The sequence below is a fragment of the Scyliorhinus canicula genome, chromosome 6 (assembly GCF_902713615.1).
Source record: "Scyliorhinus canicula chromosome 6, sScyCan1.1, whole genome shotgun sequence".
NCBI classification, from domain to species: domain Eukaryota; kingdom Metazoa; phylum Chordata; class Chondrichthyes; order Carcharhiniformes; family Scyliorhinidae; genus Scyliorhinus; species Scyliorhinus canicula.
The window spans coordinates 139,884,548-139,906,543 of NC_052151.1; the positions used below are offsets into that span (position 1 = coordinate 139,884,548).

General features: G+C 42.1%; 1 protein-coding gene across 1 annotated transcript in view; it reads left to right on the forward strand.

Moving 5' to 3' along the window:
• LOC119967536 (structural maintenance of chromosomes protein 6-like) overlaps positions 1-21,996 on the forward strand; it is a 130,886-nt gene that overhangs the window by 8,668 nt on the left and 100,222 nt on the right. Inside the window, exons 2-6 of the mRNA XM_038800217.1 lie at positions 5,910-6,075; positions 9,226-9,343; positions 10,074-10,179; positions 10,917-11,053; positions 12,312-12,373. Of these exons, the coding sequence (XP_038656145.1) occupies positions 5,911-6,075; positions 9,226-9,343; positions 10,074-10,179; positions 10,917-11,053; positions 12,312-12,373 (588 nt within the window). The 5' untranslated portion in view covers position 5,910. The remainder of the gene's footprint in view (positions 1-5,909; positions 6,076-9,225; positions 9,344-10,073; positions 10,180-10,916; positions 11,054-12,311; positions 12,374-21,996) is intronic.

Sequence of the window (21,996 nt, forward strand, 5' to 3'; positions counted from 1 at the left end):
TATACCTCAAGCCCTGGCTCGTTACAACCCATGCTTCACCCCCAACTCCTACAAATTTAAGAATCTCCCCTCCTTCATATCTTTTACCCCTTTCTCCTCATTCCCTGGCTCAAACCAATGATTCTTATCGGCATCACCCTCGACCCTACCCACAACTTGAAGTGCTGTTGAAATTGCCCCCAGATCTTCAGCGTGGCTATCATTACTGCATTCCTGGAATATTTCCCCGGGGCAAGTAGCAACAGCGCCATTTCCCGCGCCCACAGTCCTGACCCCTGACAGGACCCCCCCTCTATCCGCACACAAAGCTTCCGTCTCCTTACTCCAGCCCTCGCCTTCTCTGCATTTGCTGCCCAGTAACAGTGCAACAAATGTTGAAGAACCAAGCCCCCCGACTGCCACCCCTTTAGGAACTCCGCCTTCCTTATCCTTGCAACCTTCCTTGTCTACACAAACAACGAGACCAGCCTATCCACCCCTCGACAAAATGTCCTTGGCAAAAAGACCGGACGAAACTGGAACAAAATCAGAAACAGTGGCAAAATATTCATTTTGATTGGCTGACAAAGGGAGACTACCCCACTTTCCTAAATGCTCATTCTTCACCTACCCCCATCGGGCCCGTGAAATTTAGCTTGGGAGTCATGCCCGGTCCTGCTTTTACGCACCTCCCAAGTACCTAAAGTGAATTGTCGCTACCCTAAATGGCAACCATTTCACTCCTGTCCCTACCCCTGAATGAGACATGACAAAATACTCACTCTACCCTAAATTCAATTTCTATCTTGAAAACGCTCCAGATTTCCCTCGCAACCCCATTATGTTCCTCACCGATGAGCCCGGGCCTGTAATTCACAGCAGTAAGTCATATGCGTACAGAGACACCCTGTGCATAAAGACTGACACTAAGAGTTTCTATCGATATGTGAAGAGAAAGAGATTGATTTGGATGAAAGACAAATGTAGGCCCCCTACAGACAGAAACAGAGTAATGTATAATAAGGGACAATGAATTGGCTGAGCAATTGAATACATACTTTGGTTCGGTCTTCACAAAAGAGCACACAAATCATAAACCAGAAATGTTAATGAATGAAAGGTTTAGTGAGAGTGAAGAACTGAGGGAGATCAATATTAGTAGAGAAATGGTGCTGGGAAAGTTGATGGGATTGAAGGCAGATAAATCCCCAGGGCCTGATAATCTGCATCCTAATGTGCTCAAGGAGGTTGTTCTGGAAATAGTGGATGCATTGATGGTCATCTTCCCGGATTCTATAGACTGCAACAGTCCCTGCAGATTGGAGGGTAGTTAATGCCACTCCAATATTCAAAAAGGGAGGTAGAGCGAAAGCAGGGAATTATAGACCAGTAAGCCCAACATCGGTAGTGGGGAAAATGCTTGAATCTATTAACAAGGACGTTATCGTGGAACATTTAGAAAGCTGTGGCAGGATCAGTCAGAGTCAGCATGGATTTATGAATGGGAAATCATGCTTGACAAATCTGTTGGAATTCTAGGAAGATGTAACTAGTAGAGCTGACGAGAGGGAGCCAGTCGATGTGGTATATTTGGACTTTGTGCAAAATGAAAGGGCATGGGATTGGGGGGGTGTATTGAGGTGGATAGAGAACTGGGTGATGGACAGGACACAAAGATTAGGAATTAATGTGTCTTTTTCAAATTGGCAGGCAGTAACTAGTGGGGTGCCACAGGGATCGGTGCTGGGACCTCAGCTATTCACAATATATATTAATGATTTGGATGAGGGAACAAAATATAACATTACAAAGTTTGCAGATGATACCAAGTTGGGTGGGAGGGTGAACTGTGACGAGGATGCAGAGATCCAACAGCATGACCTGAACAGGTTGGGTGAGTGGGCAAATCAATGGCAGATGCAGTATAATTTGGATAAGTGTGAGGTTATTCACTTTGGAAGCAAAAACAAGAAGGCAGATAACTACCTGAACGGCTGTAAATTGGGAGAGGGTGCATCGGGACCTGGGTGTCCTTGTGCACCAGTCGCTGAAGGTAAGCATGCAGGTGCAACAGGCGGTAAAGAAGGCTAATGGTATGTTGGCCTTCATTGTGAGAGGTTTTAATTACAGGGGCAGGGATGTGTTGCAATTATACAGGGCCTTGGTAAGACCACACCTAGAATATTGTGTGCAGTTTTGGTCTCCTTTTCTGACGAAGGATGTTCTTGCTCTTGAGGGAGCGCAGCGAAGGTTTACCAGACTGATTCCAGGGATGGCGGGACTGAGGAGAGATTGACGAGGTATGGTTTGTTCTCACTGGAGTTTAGAAGAATGAGGGGGGATCTCATAGAGACTATTTAAAAACAGTGCAGCATTTGAAAGAGGAGCTGGTGAGGTTGAGCAGGCGTCATATATGTGAGACCTGATGCTTTGTTTTCAGAAGAGGCCCCCTGCTGCCAGGAACAATGTGTAGTTGAGAAATAAGAGAGAGCTAGGGAAACTTTGTTTCCGGGGGGGGGGGGGGGGGGGGGGGGGGCTGGTAGGGTGAAAATGTCAATATCAGTGATATTGATGCATGAGCGGGAACCATTGCAGGTGATTCTTTGGCTAAAACTAGATGGACAAGAATGGAACCAGTTAAATGCAGTTCCACCCAGGGTGGTGACTTGTTAATCAACCAAATTAAAGGCTGAACTCAAGTTCACCTTTAGTCATAGTCACACAGGATGCCATTTATGACTTTGGTAAGATGTTTAAGTGATTTGATGGAAACCTGATTTGAAAGTTTCAAACATGGAACCTGGGGAAAAATCAACATCCTTTTGGGAGATATAGGCACATTCAAGGACTTTGAAGAGGAAAGAGGTTGGAGATAAGGTGGTAACCAGTCCAACTTCTGGAAAATTGGAGCTCACGTGATATTGCCATGTTGTAATATGTCTTAGGAGCATGACATCACTATGTGATCCACTTCGACTTTGACTTTGATTTAGAGTAGAACACACATGGCTTTGCTAATGTCTTCAAGCCTTTTCCCCATGTACATCTTCTCATGAGCCTAATCTCAATAAATTAATCCATTAATAAGTATTTTGCATCTGTGTTCACAATGGAGAAGGACGATGTAAGTATAGAAAGCAGGGAGGGGGGGGGGCGGAGACTGTGATATAATTGAATAGATTAGCATTGAGAGGGAGGAGGTGTTTGTGGTTTTAGCAGGCATAAAAGTGGATAAATCCCCATTACTAAATGATATGTATTCCAGGCTGCTGTGTGAGGTAAGGGAGGAGATTGCAATGGCTCTGACGTCAATTTTCACATTCCTCTCTGGCACGAGTGAGGTGCTCGAGAACTGCGGGGCAGCTAATGTGGTACGATATTCAAGAAGGGAAGTAGGGGGGCAGCACGGTGGCCTAGTGGTTAGCACAACCGCCTCACGGCGCTGAGGTCCCAGGTTCGATCCCGGCTCTGGGTCACTGTCCGTGTGGAGTTTGCACATTCTCCCCGTGTCTGCGTGGGTTTCGCTCCCACAACCCAAAAACGTGCAGAGTAGGTGGATTGGCCACACTAAATTGCCCCTTAATTGGAAAAAATAATTGGGTAATCTAAATTTATAAAAAAAAAAGAAGGGAAGTAGGGAAAAAAACAGACTATGTGGACCAGTGGGTCTAACCTCAGTAATAGGGAAAATATTCGAAAACATTCTTGAGGGACAGAATTTAGCTCAATGCGATTAAAATAGATAGGTGCTTGATGGGTGGCATTGACACACTGGGCTGAATTCAGGGCCTCTTTTTGTGCTGTAAAACTCTATGATTCTAACACGTTTATCCAATCTCTTATGAGTGATTGGTAATTTTAGTCTTAGAAATATTTCAATGCACATAACAATGGGTCTCTTTTCAGTACTTCAGGGTCTCACAAGTATATAATTAGACATTAAGATACTGGACGGGAAACCCCCAACAATTTTCAATTTGTAAAACTGAAGAAAGGATACTTCACCCTAGAAGTCTGTCCAACAGGTATTTTTTATGTCAAAACAAATTTTAATCTAAAAACCGAATTAACCATATTAACATCAAAGAAAATAGCTTCACAATTATTAGTTAAACAGTTCTTAAATAAAAGGAAAAACTTTAACTCACTCTCTGCAGGTGCCACTTTATATATTCCGACAAAGCAACCAAATACAGTTCAAAATCCATTCAAATAAAGTTAGAAATCGGGATTACTTGCTGTATATTGTGTCCACCTTTGGAGAGAAACCCTTTCAGGAACAACCTGAAAATCCTTCTGCCTTGTCAGACTCAAATCCTAATCTCAAAGCTAAACCACAGACAGATCTGGCCCTTCCCATTAATTACAACATCTGCATCCATTCAAGTTGTCCCATGATCTTCTTAGCTAGGAACTAAACACCATCCCATATAATCATTTACACCCCAGGGATCCTCCAAAAACAAAACAATATTCGATTAGCCATTTCTCTGTGAACAGGTAAATGGGTAAAATCGCTGATTATCTTACTGTTACAACATCTTGGTTACTGCTTTAGCAGGCATACTGCTTGCATGTATTAGAACACAGGGTTTATTTGTTTAATATAAATTTAGAGTACCCAATTAATTTTTTTTCCACTTAAGGGGCAATTTAGCGTGCCCAATCCACCTACTGCAAATCTTTGATTTGTGGTAGTGAGACCCATGAGGAGACTATGCAAACTCCACACGACAGTGACCCGGGGCTGGGATCGAACCCGGGTCCTCAGTAGCGCGAGGCATCAGTGCTGACCACTGCACCACTGAGCCGACACGAGTTTTTTAATAACATTACTACCACAAAATATAACTTCCTACATTCATCACAATAGTGTCTAGCTGAGGTAAAATTTGCTTTTGCAAGTCCTTGTGCTGCTGACCCCAAAAACATTCAATGCAGATTCAAAATTTGTGTCACAAACTGTGCTAAAGATGAAAATGTGTTTATTTAGATGGTACTTTAGGGAAGAATGTAGACCCCAACATTAGAACAGTTTGCTGAGGTCCAAAACTGAGGATGTTTGCATAAAAGCAAATTATCATGGATGCTAGAATGTGAAACAAAATACTGGACAATCTCAGCAGGTTTGACAGCATCTGTCGAGAGAGAAGGGACCTAATGTTTCTAGTCTGGATGTTGTGGAGAGAGAAGGGAGCTTGAATGACTCTTTGTCAAAGAGTCACCCGACTCAAAATGTTAGCTCACTTCTCTCTCCATTGAGGATGTATATTCTTAGAATCACTGAATCCTCATAGTGCAGAAGCAGGCTATCCAGTCTGCACCGGCTCACTGAAAGAGCACTCTAATTAATCCCTCTTTCTGGCCTTACCCTGTAACCTTGCACATTATTTATTTTCAGAAAGCAATCGCATTCCCTTTTGAATACCTCAATTGAACCTGCCTGCAGCACCCTTTCAGCAGCAGTTGTCTTTTGATAAGTCAAAGAGGAAAAGGGAGACCACTGGATGTGTTTTTCCAATATGAGAAAAGGTGAAGCTTGCACATTGCAGTTTATAGTGTAGGTCAATGCAATTGTCAATGGAAAGTGGAAGAGCTGAGTGGCAGTATTTGTTATAACACAGCCAAGGCGATACTAACATTGCATTTCAGTTTGTGAATTTGTCCCAAGGTCAAGGACTTGCCTCTGGTGAAAAGGGATGTGTGAGTGATAAAAGCTGCATTCAGAATTCGCCAAAATTTATCCAAATAGCTGAACATTGGTGTCATAATATCTTCAGATTGTTTGGAAATCTTCCACCGAGTCTCTACTCGAGGCTGTCAAAAATGTACACACGCATTAGACATCAAATGGGTAACTGGAAACAGCTGAAGTTCAAAACATTAATGTTTTACCACCGTTTTTATATTTTTGTTATCTGAATATTTAGCATGTCAAAACGAAAAGAAGACCTTTCTGAGGGAACAGTACCCCTAAAGAGAGTCAAAACTGAAAACACAAAGGACTACGATACTGGCGAAGCCAACAGGAGCAATGGGAAAGCTGTAACGACTAATGGACAAAGTGGTGACAATCTACCTCCAAGTTCACTCTTGGTAAATTATTTATCATTCGTAGAAGTTAGATTGTATAAGTTGGACACTTCCCTAAGTTGAAAATGGTCAGTAAAGGTGCATTGTTTTTGTGGACCTCTTGATGTCTGAGTAGAACAATATTCCAGATAGATTTATCATGTTGTTTGTTAGGACAATTATCATGATTTTTTCTCTGAACAAATAGGGAAGGATACCTTAAAAAGAGGTTTTTAAGAGCAATTAAACCAGATAAAGTAGACTGTTTCACGTTGAATTTATCAAGATTCAGAGATAAATATAGAGTGTAATGTTGGATCATCAAAATTGCACCATTTGTGAAAGAGGCACTGGACCTAAAAATCCTGATTAAATTGATTCTGAAGCAACCCAACCTATAAGTAAATATGTGCTACTTCAGTGTTATGAAGACAGCATTTTATGCTTTGTCTGTTTCATTTTTTTTGATTTGATTTGATTTATTGTCGCATGTACCAAAGTACAGTGAAAAGTATTTATCTGCAGCCAAGGGAATGTACAAAGTATGTACACAGTAGACAAAAAAAACACTAATCGACAGAATACATTGACAAATGGTACATCGACAAACAGTGATTGGTTACAGTGTGGAACAAAGGACCAAACAAAGCAAATACATGAGCAAGAGCAGCATAGTGTGTCGTGAATAGTGTTCTGACAGGGAACAGATCAGTCCGAGGGAGAGTTACAGAAGTATACACCCTTCGTTAAGGAGTCTTGGTAGCTGTGGGGAACAAGCTGTTCCTATGTCTGGATGTGCAGGTCTTCAAACTTCTGTATCTTCTGCCTGATGGAAGGCTCTGGAAGAAGGCAAAGCCTGGGTGGGAGGGGTCTCTGATAATGCTGTCTGCCTTCCAGGAGGTGTAGACAGAATTAATGTGCGGGTGGCAAGCTTGTGTGATGAGTTGGGCTGAGTTCACCACACTCTGTAGTTTCTTGCGATCTTGGGCCGAGCAGTTGCCACACCAAGCTGTAATGCAGCAGGATAGGATGCTCTTTAAGGCACATCTGTAGAAGTTTGAGAGTTTGATGCAGACATGCTGAATTTCTTTAGCTTCTGTAGGAAGTAGAGACATTGTTGGGCTTTCTTGACTGTTGTATCGACGTGAGTGGACCAGGACAGACTGTTGGTGATGGTGATCTCCAGGAACTTAAAGCTATCGATCATCTCCACTTCGGAGCCATTGATGCAGACGTGAGTGTGTGTCGTACTACGCTTCCTGAAGTCGATGATCAGTTCCTTGGTCTTTCCAACATTTAGGGAGAGGTTATTTTCGGTACACTGTGGCACCAAGTGATTTATCTCCCTTCTGTAGTCTGATTCGTCGTTGTTTGGGATATGACCCACCACAGTCGTATCATCCGCAAACTTATAGATTAAGTTGGGGTTAAATCTTGGCACACAGTTGTGTATGTATACGGAGTACAGTAGAGGACTGAGCACCTATCCTTGCGGGGCCCCGGTGGTGAGGACTTTTGTGGAGGAGGTGATGTTGCCTATCCTGTCAGATTGGGGTCTGTTGGTGAGGAAGTCAAGGATTCAGAAGCACAGGGAGGAGTCAAGTCCAAGATTGCAGAGTTTGATTATAAGTCTTGTTGGGATAATGGTGTTGAAGGTGGAGCTGTAGTCTATTATCAGTAGGTGTCCTTGTTGTCGAGGTGTTCGAGTGTTGATTGTAGAGCCAGGGAGATAGCAACTGCGGTGGACCGGTTGCATTGATAGGCGAACTGCAGTGGATCAAGACCGTCCGGGAGGCTGGCAGTGATCCGTTTCATGACTAACCGCTCAAAGCATTTCATGATAACACGCCAGGGCCACCGGTCGGTAGTAGTTGAGACAGGCTACCTTGTTCTTCTTTGGTGCTGTATTATGGTGGTCTTCTTGAAGGAGGTGGGAACCTCGGAACCTCAGAGTGAGGTTTTGAAGATGTCTGCGAATACATTCGCCTGCTGGTCTGCACAGGCTCTGAGTGGTTGCCCAGGGACCCCGTCGGAGCCAGTCGCTTTCCGCGGATTCACTTACAAGAAGGCAACTCTTACCTCTGAGGCTGTAATAATGGATATGGGTGTGTCCAGGGCTGTTGGGGCAGGTGGCACTAATGCATTGGCTGACTGCTCAAAGCGGGCATAGAACGTGCTCAGTTCATCGGGGAGGGATGCTCCAGACCCAGATATTCCGCCTGGCCTTGCTTTGTAGCCTGTGATCTCGTGTAAGCCCTGCCATAGTCGTCGTGGGTTTGTGTCGTTGGCCTGGGACTCTAGTTTGATCTGGTATTGTCTTTTGGCAACCCTGATGGCTTTCCACACGTTGTACCTGGGTTTCCTGTATGACTGGGGTTGCATGGCTGTGTGTGTACTGTCCTGTTCAATGTTGCCTGTTATGTGCTGCTAGTACTTTCCATTGAATTGGTAATCTTGTTTAATTCTGCCAGTGATTCAGTTATGCCTTCATTGGTCTTTGTTTGAGTCTTTGATCTTTCATTTTTCCCATCATTATTGTTTTGCCTAGACCCCTTTGGATCTATATTTCTGTCTTGCTTATTTAAAAAAATAACTCTTTTTTCTTAAAACAGCCATGCATCGCTTTCTAAGTAAGGGCGATTTGATACAGAGTATCACATCTTTAGGGATATTCTCCTTTTCATTTGTGTGTGCCAAGAATATGTCTGAACAAATAAATGGTGATGGATGTGGTATTGTGTATATTTTTAAAAAATCACCATTGGGAGTTTGTAAAATCTGCTTTTCTTTCTTAAATGTCACTTGTGGCTCCTCAGTACTGTAATACCAGTAACTTCCAACTGCCAAGAGTAGTGTCATTTGGTGGCTGAAGAAATGACAGTAATTAAAGAAGTCTAAGCAGCAGCAGGATTTGTATGTTTAATGATCAGAGCCACTGTCTTCAATAAGTGGTTTACAGAATACTGTTTAAAATTTGCAGTTTGAAATGAGGTACTCGTATTGCTCAAGGGAGGATGTTACCAGATCTGCAGCAGTTTTTTTAAGGTGTCATTGATATTCTGCATGCTTCACACTGTAGGTTGTTATCTTGAACAGCAGCAATATAGTTATACGCTACTCATTTCTCCCAGCTGTTTAATTTCTAGAGATCTTATCTGGATTTTCTTGTTTCAGAATGAAGGTGACGTAGGAATAATTGAAAGTATTTCATTGAAAAATTTCATGTGCCATTCTTGCCTTGGGCCATTTAAGTTTGGACCTAATGTGAATTTTGTGGTCGGAAACAACGGAAGTAAGTGTTGTCAACTGTTAGCTTCTGTTATAATTATTTATGTGCCTTCAAATGGATAAAATATATACTGGCTTAATGATGATCTTTATTAATAGACTTACATTAACACTGCAATGAAGTTACTGTGAAAATCCCCTCATCACCACAGTCCGGCGCCTGTTTGGGTACACCGAGGGAAAATCCAGAATGTCCAATTCACCTAGCAACACGTTTTTTGGGACTTGTGGGAGGAAACCCATGCAGACACTGGGAGAACGTGCAGACTCCCTACAGAGAGTGACCCAAGCTGGGAATCGAACCCGGGACCCTGGCGCTGTGAAGCAACAGTGCTAATCACTGTACTCCTTTTTCTTGGTTGCCCATACCCAATGCTGCCTTAATACACAACCTGCTTAAATTCTTGATGCCAAAGGTTCTTCACCCTAAACATTGATTTATTTTTCTAATTAATTATGTTGTTCTGTATCATTTTGGTCAAATTTTCCCCCGTTTTAAGTTTTTTCCATTTTAAACAATATTGCACTGATGCAATAGTGACACTGATCTTCAAAGATCAAATTACTCCTCTGGCAATCTGCTGATCTCAAATCTGCTTGAGTTTGAATATATGCCTCTTGCGGGCTCTTTTCCACAGCAGTATACTATCAAGTTGTGACACTATCTTTCTGAAATAGATTACCAAAGAATTAATGCAAGAATCAACTAAAATCTTGTTTCCATCTGTCTGTAGGCGGAAAGAGTGCTGTACTGACAGCCCTCATTGTCGGGCTTGGTGGAAAAGCTACTGCCACAAACAGAGGATATTCTATAAAAGGATTTGTAAAAGATGGTCAAAAGTAAGGTTTAATTTTACTCGTGTCTTTTTGATTTTTTTAATGGTAGTTGATTGCTGAAATATTTAATTTCTTCATTTAACATTTTTTATTTGCAAGAAGGACAGAAACCAATCTGATCAAAAAACAATTAAAACAAAATCAGGAGTCTGCAACATGTCTACGTGTAAGCCCTCTTGTGTATATTTTTAAACTACTGTATTATTCACCATTAACCTCAAAGCTTTCTGCAGAAAATGAATCTGTCCATCCTAAAATGCAATATAGGGATTCCTAACCTTTGATCTTTGACCATACAGATGTATTTGTTGTAGCATGACTAAGGCATTGTGTACCTTACAGAGGAGAGATGATTTTAATGTGCATCAGCTAAAACCTTATGTATGTCAATACCCAAAATCCACATCATTGAATTGCTTGGAGGATGGCATTGAGAATCTCTGATTCATTATTATGAAAATTGTAAAATTTACTTTTGGGTAATACATGATGTTTATATTTTATCATTAGTACAGTGTTTCGCACTTGGTTTGTCTGGCTTAGTGGCTTGTATGGCGTGCTACACATAATCTGTTTCAGTTATTTTTTATTTTATTTTCACTGTCTAGAACTCCATTTTAAAATTATAGTGTTAAATTTGAATTGTCCATTAAATAAACTAGTTGGGCAGCATAAGAGTATTTAAACAATGGTGATTAATAAAGTTGTTAATTTAAATTTCTAACCTTCTGAATTTGTAGTTCTGCAGATATTTCAATAACCTTGAGAAACAGAGGACCTGATGCTTTTAAACCTGATAAATACGGGGAGGCTGTCATTGTGGAACAACGTATTTCTGGGGATGGAATAAGACAGTACAAATTGAAAAGTCAATCAGGTAAAATGGGTAGTCTGTCTCTGCAAACCTACTATTTGTAATTATGCTTATTTTACAACAGTAAAGTAATCAAACTTGGACCAAATTAGAACAAATTACATAGTAGAATGTATTTAAATACTTTGAATAATTGTGATTCTTTTAATTCGTTCTAATCCATATAAAGCTGGGTTTTGGGATTTGGAAATGGGAAATATGAAATCATCTGAGTCGAATAGGAAAAATCAGACAAAATTAGGGAAATTTAAATCCCTTTCTGATCATGTATTTTTTAATAAGGTGACATTGTTATTCAAAGTAGATTACAGAATGCATAATTAGCAGTAGGATGTGACACAGAAACATAGAAGATAGGAGCAGGAGGAAGCCATTCGACCCTTCGGGTCTGCTCCGCCATTCTTCTCAATCACGGCTGATTGACCAACTCAATAGCCTAATCCTGCTTTCTCCCCATAACCCTTGATCCCATTCGCCTCAAGTGCCATATCTAGCCGCCTCTTAAACGTATTCAATGTCTTTGCCTTAACTACTTCCTGTGATGATGAATTCCACAGACTCACCAATCTTCGGATGAAGAAATGTCTCCTCATCTCTGTCCTAAATGGTCTACCCCAAACCCTCAGACTGTGACCCCTGGTTCTGGACACACTCACCATTGGGAACATTCTCCTTGCACCCACCCTATCTCGTCCTGTTAGAATTTTGTAAGTGTCGATGAGATCCCCCCCTCATTCCTCTGAACTCCAGCAAAAACAATCTTAACCTAGTCAATCTCTCTTTATATGTCAGTCTCGCCATCCCCGGAATCACCCTAGTAAACTTTCGTTGCACACCCTCAAGAGCAAGAACATCCTTCCTCAGAAAAGGAGACCAAAACTGCGCACAATATTCTAGGTGTGGCCTCACCAAGACCCTGTATAATTGCAACAGATCCCTGCTCCTGTACCCAAAACCTCTTGCAATGAAAGCCAATATACCATTAGCCTTCTGCACCTGCATGCTAATCTTCAGCGTTTGGTGCACCCGGCCACCAATTCGGTTAGTAATCTGCCGCCATGATTTTGCTTCCAAAGTGAAAAACCTTGCATACTCATGTATTTAGGTTCTTTGCATCAGTGGATTATTAATTGGTGGAGACGTTGAGCTTTGTACTTGAGCATTATACCAATTTGTATACTGGCTTTGAGTGAAAATTCTATATGCTCATTATGCAATTTCAATGGACAATCATGTTCAGGATTATGCTTGTTTTCTGTAGGGCACCTAATTTCCACAAAGAAAGAAGAACTCAATACAATATTGGACCAATTTAATATCCAGGTATGTTTTATTTGTGTAAATGAACATGTTTTTTCTGTCGTGCAATGTAGTTAGATAATAGATGATGCAGTCCTCAAAGTTTTTTAAAATAAATTTAGAGTACCCAATTAATTTTTTCCAATTAAGGGGCAATTTAGCGTGTTCAATCCACCTACCTTGCACGTCTTTGGGTTGTGGGGGCGAAACCCAAGCAAACACTGGGAGAATGTGCAAACTCCACACAGGCAGTGGCCCAGAGCCGGGATCGAACTTGGGACCTCGGCGCCGTGAGACTGCAGTGCTACATCCTCAAGGATGAGCAGTCTGATACTAGCCAATTTCACAGCATTGTTACATATTCCATTTATGTGTGTTTTTCAATGGCCAATATGAGAATTCGGTAATATTTTCATGAACACAGCATTATAGAAGTGACAGGAGTTTGTTAATGTGTTCTTTTTTTTAATTGATTACAACGTTCATTAAAAAGCCAGTGGAAATGACTCACTTGCCAATCTTTGCTAATAATTCCAAACTTAACTAAGATGCGTCAAATGTTTTACTTCCACTCTGGACCAATTTTCATCTGGCTCTGTGAGCTGTGACATTTGACATTATAATTTTGACTTTTTTGTTAAATGTATGCAACTTTTTTGCATGCAATACCTTGATTACCTACTGTATTTCATAACTACATTATTCCTGTTGGTGAAATCGTCTGGAAATACCATGTCAAGTTCTACATGTACACTGGCATCCAGCACTACCTCCCTAACACTTTTCTCAATCCCTCCACTATGAATGATTTGTCACGAGGTACAATATTGGTGAGCAGAAATTTCCTTCAACCAAATATCGGAAAGTCTGAAACCATTGCCTTTGGTTTCTACCACTCAGTCACTGAATCTATCTCGCTACCTGTTAACTGTCTGAGGTTTGATCAGATTTTGCAGTCTTGGTGTCCTAGTTGACCGAGAGATGAACTTACGAGAATATATCTGCTCCATCTCCCAGACCTCTTATTTCTGCCTCTGCAAAGGAGACTCATCCACGCCTTTTTGTTACCTCTAGACTTGACTATTGCAGTGCTCGCTCAGCTGACCTTCAATTTGCCACTCTCCAAACACTTGAGCTCATCTAAAACAATGCTACATATATCTGAACTTGCTCCAAGTCTCATTCGTCCACGTGCTTGCTGATCTATATTGGCTCATCACAATTTTAGAGTTCAAGTCCTGCCCCTCTGTCTCTTTATGATCTTGGTACCATTATCTCTGTAACCTTCCCAGCAGTACATCCCTCTGCAAGCTCAAGCACTCTTCCAAATCTAGCCTCTTCAACATTACCAATTTTAATTGCTCCACGAGTAAGCCATTACTTCAGTTCCTGAGACTCCAGCTCTGGAGTTCCTTCCATAAGTTTCTCTATCTCTTTCTCATTCAAGCCACTCCTTAAAACAAATTCCTGTGCAATCAGGGAATGTTTTATTGCTTTGTTGTTGAAACCTGTTTTATCTCCTTTGTCATTCCTTAAAACCTATAGCATTGATCAATCCTAATGTGGCTCAGTGCCAAATTTTAAATGCGCCTATGATGTGCCTTGGGGTGTTCCACTCAGTCAAAGATAATAAATGGGTGAGAAAAGGACTGTTCTAATAAGGTTTTGTTCATGAGCTGGCAGATTTGCATTGCAAGTGAGGGAATAATTGTATTTAATTTCTCCTCTTGTACCCTCGTTCCCCACGATTCAGTACACAGTGTTTTCAGCTATTTTGGGAAGCACTAGTATGCACAATATAAAACTGCAAGCTTTGCATACGTGTTGCCTCACTGTTTGGAAATCTGCTTTGCATTATGAAAAGGACACCTTCCACAGCCTCCCAACTGCTGCTGCATGAACCGATTGTATAAATAGAAGTCATGTAAATATTCAACAGTTAAGTGCAGCTAGATGATTCAATTGACTGCTTATTGTTTCAAGGGTGGTAACAGCTGAGCTTGGCTAACTAAATTTAAAAAAGTTACAGGATGTATCCTGTTTCCTCCTGATGAAACAAATTGCCCTGATGAATTATGAGCAGTTGCAATTAAACCTAGTTTTAACTCCGCAATTGTTGCCACACTATAGTCATTGAACCAAAGGTACACCACTTTTTCCACACTGTCTTAAATGAACAGCCATTTTATGAGGTTTTCTTTTAGATTAAAAGTAATGACTTGGAAAAGCTCCTTTTGGTTATTTTGCAACTTTAAATTGAACCCGGTGGCTTTTAATTCCATGGACGGTATTAGCTTCACATGAAATCATAATATTGCAGGAGCAAATTATAGGGTGCAATTTAAGAGCCACATTGAGCGACAGCACAATGCGGCTGTTGGAGTGAAGAAGAGGCCAAAATCTGGAGCTGCAGCGGGTGCCGATCGGTTTGCGATTTAACCGGCCCGCTCCCCTGGCGCAATGATGATCGTCGCGTGGCGAGAAACCAAAAATCACCAATTAAGCCAGTCTCCACACCATTACCGGGAACGACCCCCTATCTAACAGCCTCCCGTGATCTATCTGCCTCCGAGCAAGTGGTCACACGGAAGCCGATTAGTACACCTTTTTTAAAATATGAAGCTGGCGGAGTATCTGCTGTGGGGATCCGAGGAGTAGCCACCGCCGATCCCACTGAGGACCTTGCTAATGACGCCATTGCGGAGACAGAGGCGAGACCCAATTTAATGAGCAACATGTAGCCACCCGAGCTGTCGTTGATGGTGCATCGGAATGCTTAAAATGCAGTCCCGATGTTTGAAACGCTCTGGTGGTGCACTGCAGTAGGCCCCCCTACCCCCCAGAGGTCCCCTGCTTTGGGGTGGTCTGCTGTGCCCTCCACAATCTTGCACAATAGCAGGGTGAAGTGTTTGAAGAGGAGGAGTAACATGTGGGCACGTCCAAGGAGGAGCTGGGCCAGGAGGGGCTAGAGGACGAGCCCAGGGAGGATCCGCAGGACCAGCCATAAGATGGAGGACAGGTGGAAGTGGCAACATTCCGGCATGCCCAGAGGGCGAGGGAGTCCCTCGTCCTCACGCACTTCACGTAGGATGGCTCTCATGAGCCACGCACTTCACGCATAATTTGGGAGGGGGGGGGAGAAACAGATGTGGGCACCACTACTGGGCATGGGTAGGCTGGAGCATGGTATTGTGCTGAGCGGAGACGGTGCCAGGTGCATGGTCATCGGGGGGGGGGGTTGACAGGAGGGACCGGAGGCAGGTGCAAACTCACCTGTATGGCCCAGTGTTTAGTTTCTTGCTGCTGCGCTGGCTGGCGGTCCTCCTTGTGACACTCCGAGCTGATGGCTGCTGCCACGTCCTCCCGCAGCACTGGCTGCCCTGTGGCTGACCCTCCGGGACCCTCGGGAACAGGACATCCTTTGGTGTCCATCCACCGTGTCCATCATTTAACCAGGTCGGCATCCCTGAATCGTGAAAATGGTCTGCGCGGTGGCATGGCTGCGAGCTGTCTGGGATTTGCTCTGCAGGCTCGGATTATGTGCTGCTCACCCATGTTAATGGGGAGCTGCTGGCGCGGTCCTGGCAAATCAGATGGGGGACAGTAATTTGTGGTGGGAAGTCCGTGGGCCTTGTTAAATGGACCAATTATCATTAGATACTGGTGACGGCCTTGCCGGGTCAGCTGTTGGGATATTCCCGGCATTTCCCGCTCACTACCACACTTAGCAATTTCGGTTAGATCGCGTCTGCAGCATTTGCTACTGGCGTTTATGTGCTCGTACACACAAACGCACACACGTCCCCTCTAAGTTGAAGATATTGGTAGATCCTCTTGTATGATTACATCTGCTTCGTCAATTAATTATTTTTAGCCTTGATATAACTGTATTTCTTGCTTTCAAATAACTTATGCTCTTTCTGCCTAACAGTGCTAACTGTGCTTTCTGCCTAACATGCTGGTTCTGACATATATTGGTGAACTAAGGATTTCAAATAGTATGTAGTTGGAAGGTCAGAAAATGCAATGGTGGTCAATATGCATTGGGTTAAGGACGAGTGTAAAAAATCACGGGGTGATGTTATTTACAGCACCAGCAGCGTCTCAGTTGTTGGCGCTCTCACCTCTGAATCAGATGGTTCTGAGCTAAAGACTCATTCCAACACAGAAACAGCAAGGAAACCAAAGCTGACACTCCAGTGCAGTACTGAGGGAGTATTGCACTTGGGGAATACTGCACTGATGAGGTGCTGGCATTTGGTTGAGACACTAAACCAAATCTGCCCCTCAAGTGGTTGTAAGTGGTTCTATGGCACTATTCCAGAGTCAGAGGTATATCATCTTTGGTGTCCTGTCCAATTTACATCTCTCAACTAATATCACAAAAATAAATTGTCCAATTATTATCACATTGCTGTTTTTGAGCGTTTTCCCTTCACACTTTGAAGCCTCTGGTGTTCATGGAAAGCATTGCATGTAGGTGAGTCTCTTTCCAGTGAAAGAAAGTGGGAAATGATTTGGCCTCGAGGCTCAAAAGGAGAAGTTGGACCACTGGAGCTGGTAATGTTTGGAATGTGTTGTATACAATGAGCACAGGGTGAACAGGTATCTGGCTGAGGGGATAAATTAGACAAAACTATTTCGGATTGAAAAGTAAAGATGATGGCTGAGGGCAGCACAGTGGCACAGTGGTTAGCATTGCTGCCTACGGCGCTGAGGACCCAGGTTCGAATCCCGGCCCTGGGTCACTGTGGAGTTTGCATATTCTTGCCGTGTCTGCATGGGTTTCACCCCTGCAACCCAAAGATGTGCAGGATAGGTAGATTGGCCACACTAAATTGCCCCTTAATTGGAAAAATAATTGGGTACTCTAAATTATAAAAAAAAGATGATGGCTGAAACAAACTGAAAAGTAAAGATAATGGCCGAGGGTTGCAAGAGGTGGGTGATGTATAAGGGAGTTGAGAGTTATGGGTGGGGGGGCAAGAAGGAAAGTGGAATTAAGGTTCAGTCTGATCATCCATGAACTATGGAGTAGGCTTAATACACCAAATGAGGCGTCTAATCCTATCCCTGTCGGGTGAATTATTCGAGCAAGATCCAAGCCTGAGATAATAAGTTGAGAGGGGAGCCAAAGTGGAAAATAAGACTGGCAAAGAGAAAATATGAAAAATAGAATGATTTTTAACAAGAGAACCCCAAAATCTTCTGTATCCAAACATGGCATGTAAACAGCAGGTAGTAAGAGGAGGGTTTGAACCTTAGGGACAAAGAGTGACATATGCATGTAGGCGCAAGTATGTAAGCACTTTGTTTTGTTGTTTACTAAGAAGCGAATGCTGACAAATTATCAGTTGGAGTGATGATAGAGGTGATTTAGTGAAAACCGATGGGCAGGATGTATTGAATTTTGAATTTTTTGAATTTTGAATTTTTGATTTATTATTGTCACATGTATTAGTATACAGTGAAAAGTATTGTTTCTTGCATGCTGTATAAACAATGCATACCGTACATAAGGAAGGAAGGAGAGGTTGTTGGGTTACGGGTATAGGGTGGATACGTGGGTTTGAGTAGGGTGAGCATGGCTCGGCACAACATTGAGGGCCGAAGGGCCTGTTCTGTGCTGTACTGTTCTATGTTCTATGTCCTAAAAGTCTGATGGCAGCAGGGAAGAAGCTGTTCTTGAGTCGGTTGGTATGTGACTTCAAACTTTGGTATCTTTTCCTTGACAAAAGAAGGTCGAAGAGAGTATGTCTGGGGTGCGTAGGGTCCTTAATTAGGCTGGCTGCTTTTCTGAGGCAGCGGGAATTATAGATAGAGTCAATGGATGGGAGGCTGGTTTGCGTGATGGACTGGGCTACATTCACAACCTTTTGTAGTTTCCTGCGGTCTTGGATAGAGTATTGGAAAGGCAGACTATACTTATGAGTGGATAGGTTGCCTATTCCCGATGGTTTGCATCCCAGGTTGTTAAAGGAAGTGGGCATGGAGATAGTAGAAGGATTTGTCATAATGCTCCAATCTTTCCTCGATTACGGGGAGAGGATTTCTGCGGCATCCTTTTTCAAGAAAGTCTGTATGAAACCATGGCTTATAAGGGAAATTATAAGTAGTATTAGATTCAAAGACGAGGCATACAAATTAGCAATAAAAAGCAATAGAGCTGAGGATTGGGAACAGTTTAAATTTCAGCAGAGGCGGACCAAGGGATTGATTAAGAAGGAGTAAATACAATATGAAAGTAAGCTAGCAGGGAACATAAAAACTGACTAAAAGTTTCTGTAGGTATGTAAAGAGAAAAAGATTAATGAAAACTTAGTCAAAAACAGAGAACTCCTAACAGGGAACAAAGAAATGCCTGAGGAACTAAATGCATACTTTGCTTTTGTCTTCACAAAGGAAGACACAAATAATGTACTGGAAGTTCTGAGAAACACAAGTTTCAGTAAGGAACTGAAGGAAATTAGTATTAGTAAAGAAATAGTTTGGGGGAAATTAATGAGATTGAAGGTGGATAAATCTCCGTAGCCTGAGAACTAGTAGATCAATTGGTGGTCATTTCCCAAATATCTTTGGACTCTGGAATGGTTCCTACAAATTGGGGGGTAGCTAATATAAACCCACTATTCAAAAAAGGTGATAGAGAGAAAACAGGGAACGATAGACCAGTGAGCCTAACGTCGGTAGTAGGGAAGTTGCTATAGTCCATTATCAAGGATTTCATAGCACAGCATTTGGAAAGCAATGGCATAATCTGACAAAGTCAGCATGGATTTATGACAGGGAAATCATGCTTGACAAGTCTACTAGAATTCTTTGAAAATGTAACTAGTAGAGTTGACCAGGGAGACCCGGTGGATGTGGTTTATTTTCACTTTCAAAAGGTTTTCACCAAGGTTTCACATAGCAGATTACTATGTAAAGTTAAAGTGAATGGGATTGGGGTTGTACCTTGAGATGGATAGAAAGCTGGTTAGCAGACAGGAAGCAAAATGTTGGAATAATAGGGTCTTTTTCCGATTGGCAGGCAGTGACTGGTGGGGTACCGCAGGGATCTGTGCTAGGACCCCAACTGTTCACATTGTATATTAATGATTTGGACGAGGCAACTAAATGTAGTATCTCCAAATTTACAGATGCTACAAAGTTAGATGGGAGGATGAGCTGTGAGGACGATGCAAAGATGCTTCAACAGGATTGGACAGGCTGATTGAGTGGGCATATGCAGGGCATAATGCAGAAAATGTGAGGTTCACCGCTTCAGTAGCAAAATAGGAAGGCAGATTATTATTTAAATTGGTGTCCTTGTGCATCAGTCACTGAAAGTGAGAAGGGGCAGCAGGCAGTAAAGAAGGCAAAAATAGTATGTTGGCCTTCCTAGCAAAATGATTTGAGTAAAGGAATAGATGTTTTACTACAATAGGGTATTTGTGAGGCCACATGTGGAGTATTGTGTGCAGTTTTTGTGTTCTTATTTGAGGAAGGATGTTCTTGCTATGGAGGGAGTGTAGCGAAGGTTTACCAAGTTGATTCCTGCGATGGCAGGACTAAGTCCGTTGGGATTAAATTCATTGGAGTTTAGAAGAGTGAGAGGGGATCTCATAGAGACTTAGAAAATTCAAATAGAATTAGATAGGGTAGATTCAGAAAGAATGTTCCCGATGGTGGGGAGTCCAGAGCTAGGGGTCATAGTTTGAGGATAAGGGGTAAATCGTTTAGGACTGAGGTGAGGATAAATTTCTTCATCCAGAGAGTAGTAAATCTGTGGAATTCACTACCACAGAAAATAGTTGAGGCCAAAAGTTTGTGTAATTTCAAGAAGGAATTTGATATAGCTCTTGGGGCTAAATATGGAGGGGGATTATCTCCTATAATTAAGGGGCGAAATCAGGGTATTGAACTTGATCGGCCATGATCATAATGGATGGTGGAGGAGGCCTCCTTGTGCTTCTATTTTCTGTGTTTCTATTCCTGGTAGTTTTTTGGGTAAGATTTTAGAAACAATCAGGGAACTTGGAGAAGTTTGAGTTAATTAAGGACAGCCAACACTGACTTGTAAAAAGCAAATCCTATCCGACATATCCAATTGAATTTGTTTGAGAAAGTAACACTGAAGCTTTGTTGAAGAGAACAAAATAGATGCTATCTACTTGGATTTTAACAAACCATTTGACAAAGTGTCTTAAAATGGTTCGTTAACAAAGTTAAGGTTTGTGGAATAAAGGTGTCCCTTTTTATGTTAACCACCAATCTAATCTCATACTCTCTTTTTGTCCCTCATTACATCTTATAGATCTCTTCTGTACTTCCTATATGCAGTGCAGCTCTCGACTGTGTTATGGAACCTACAATTGCTATTTTAACCGTGGTACAGATATTTGTAACTTGATTATTTTAGCTAAGAGTTTTTGTCTTCTGGTCAACATTCTTTTCACATAATTTTGGGATGCATGCTCCATGAGTTTTTAATTATTATATAGTTAGATTGGGTTGCATAAAGGGGGGTGGTAGGTGCACATGTTTCCTGAAATGACTTGAAGGTTAGGAGAAGACTTTTAGGTTACTAAATGCCAGTCCCAATGCATGATTCAATAGCATTTTCAAAAGTGATGGTTAATTCGATATTTGTGTTACAAATTGGACTGCTGCACACAAGGAACCGATAAAAACATCTGGAAGTGGATTCCCTTGTGGATTCCATTGATTTGGAAGAGCTCCATTATTGTTATGTAAAGTTTTGCTACTATTGTTCATGAGCTATTTTGAGGTGAATCAGCAGTAGCTCCTAAACTGCAAGCAAACATTAGACGTCTGAGCAGCCTTTTTGGTGCTATTCTGTTGTTTTAGAGGACAACCACTGATATACCCAGTAAGCTCTGTTCCACCAATTGGCAAGCGATAAAGAAGACAAATATCATGCGCATACAAATTAAAGGTAATTATCTTTTCTTGGTCGAACTGATTTGAGTATGACTTCAACATGAACCGAAAATGCTGGATAATCGCAGCATGTACGACAGCATCTGTGGCGACAGAACAGAGTTAATGTTTTGACTCTGGATGACAGACTTGAAAGGTTAGCTCTGTTCTATGCACAGATGCTGTCAGACCTGCTGAGATTTTCCATCATTTTCTGTTTCAGATCCAGCATCCTCAGTAATTTGCGTTTATCTTTGTGGAAAGAACGTAACCTTGAAGGCCCCTCCACTTGACTTGCTTTTCTATCCTCTGGTGTTTTTTCAATCTTTTTCTGCTAGAGAAAAGTAGTGGGGGTGGATGTATATTTGATTTTCTGCTTGCTCTTGTATTCAGATGTCATTTATATACAGTTTTGTTTTATTGCCTAGTCATGAACACCACCCAACCCATCACACCAACTCACCTCCCATCCATTAACTCTGTCTACACCTTCAGCTGCTTTGGGAAAGCAGGCAGCATAATAGAAGATCCCTCCCACCCAGCTTATTCTCTCTTCTAACTTCTTCCATCGTGCAGGAGATACAAATGTCTGAGAACATGCACTAACAGATTCAAAAACAGCTTCTTCCCCAGACTTCTAAACAGCTTTCTTATGGACTGATCTGATTTCTTTACACATCTTCTCTACTGAGTAGTACTACACTCCTGTCTGCTTCACCCGATGC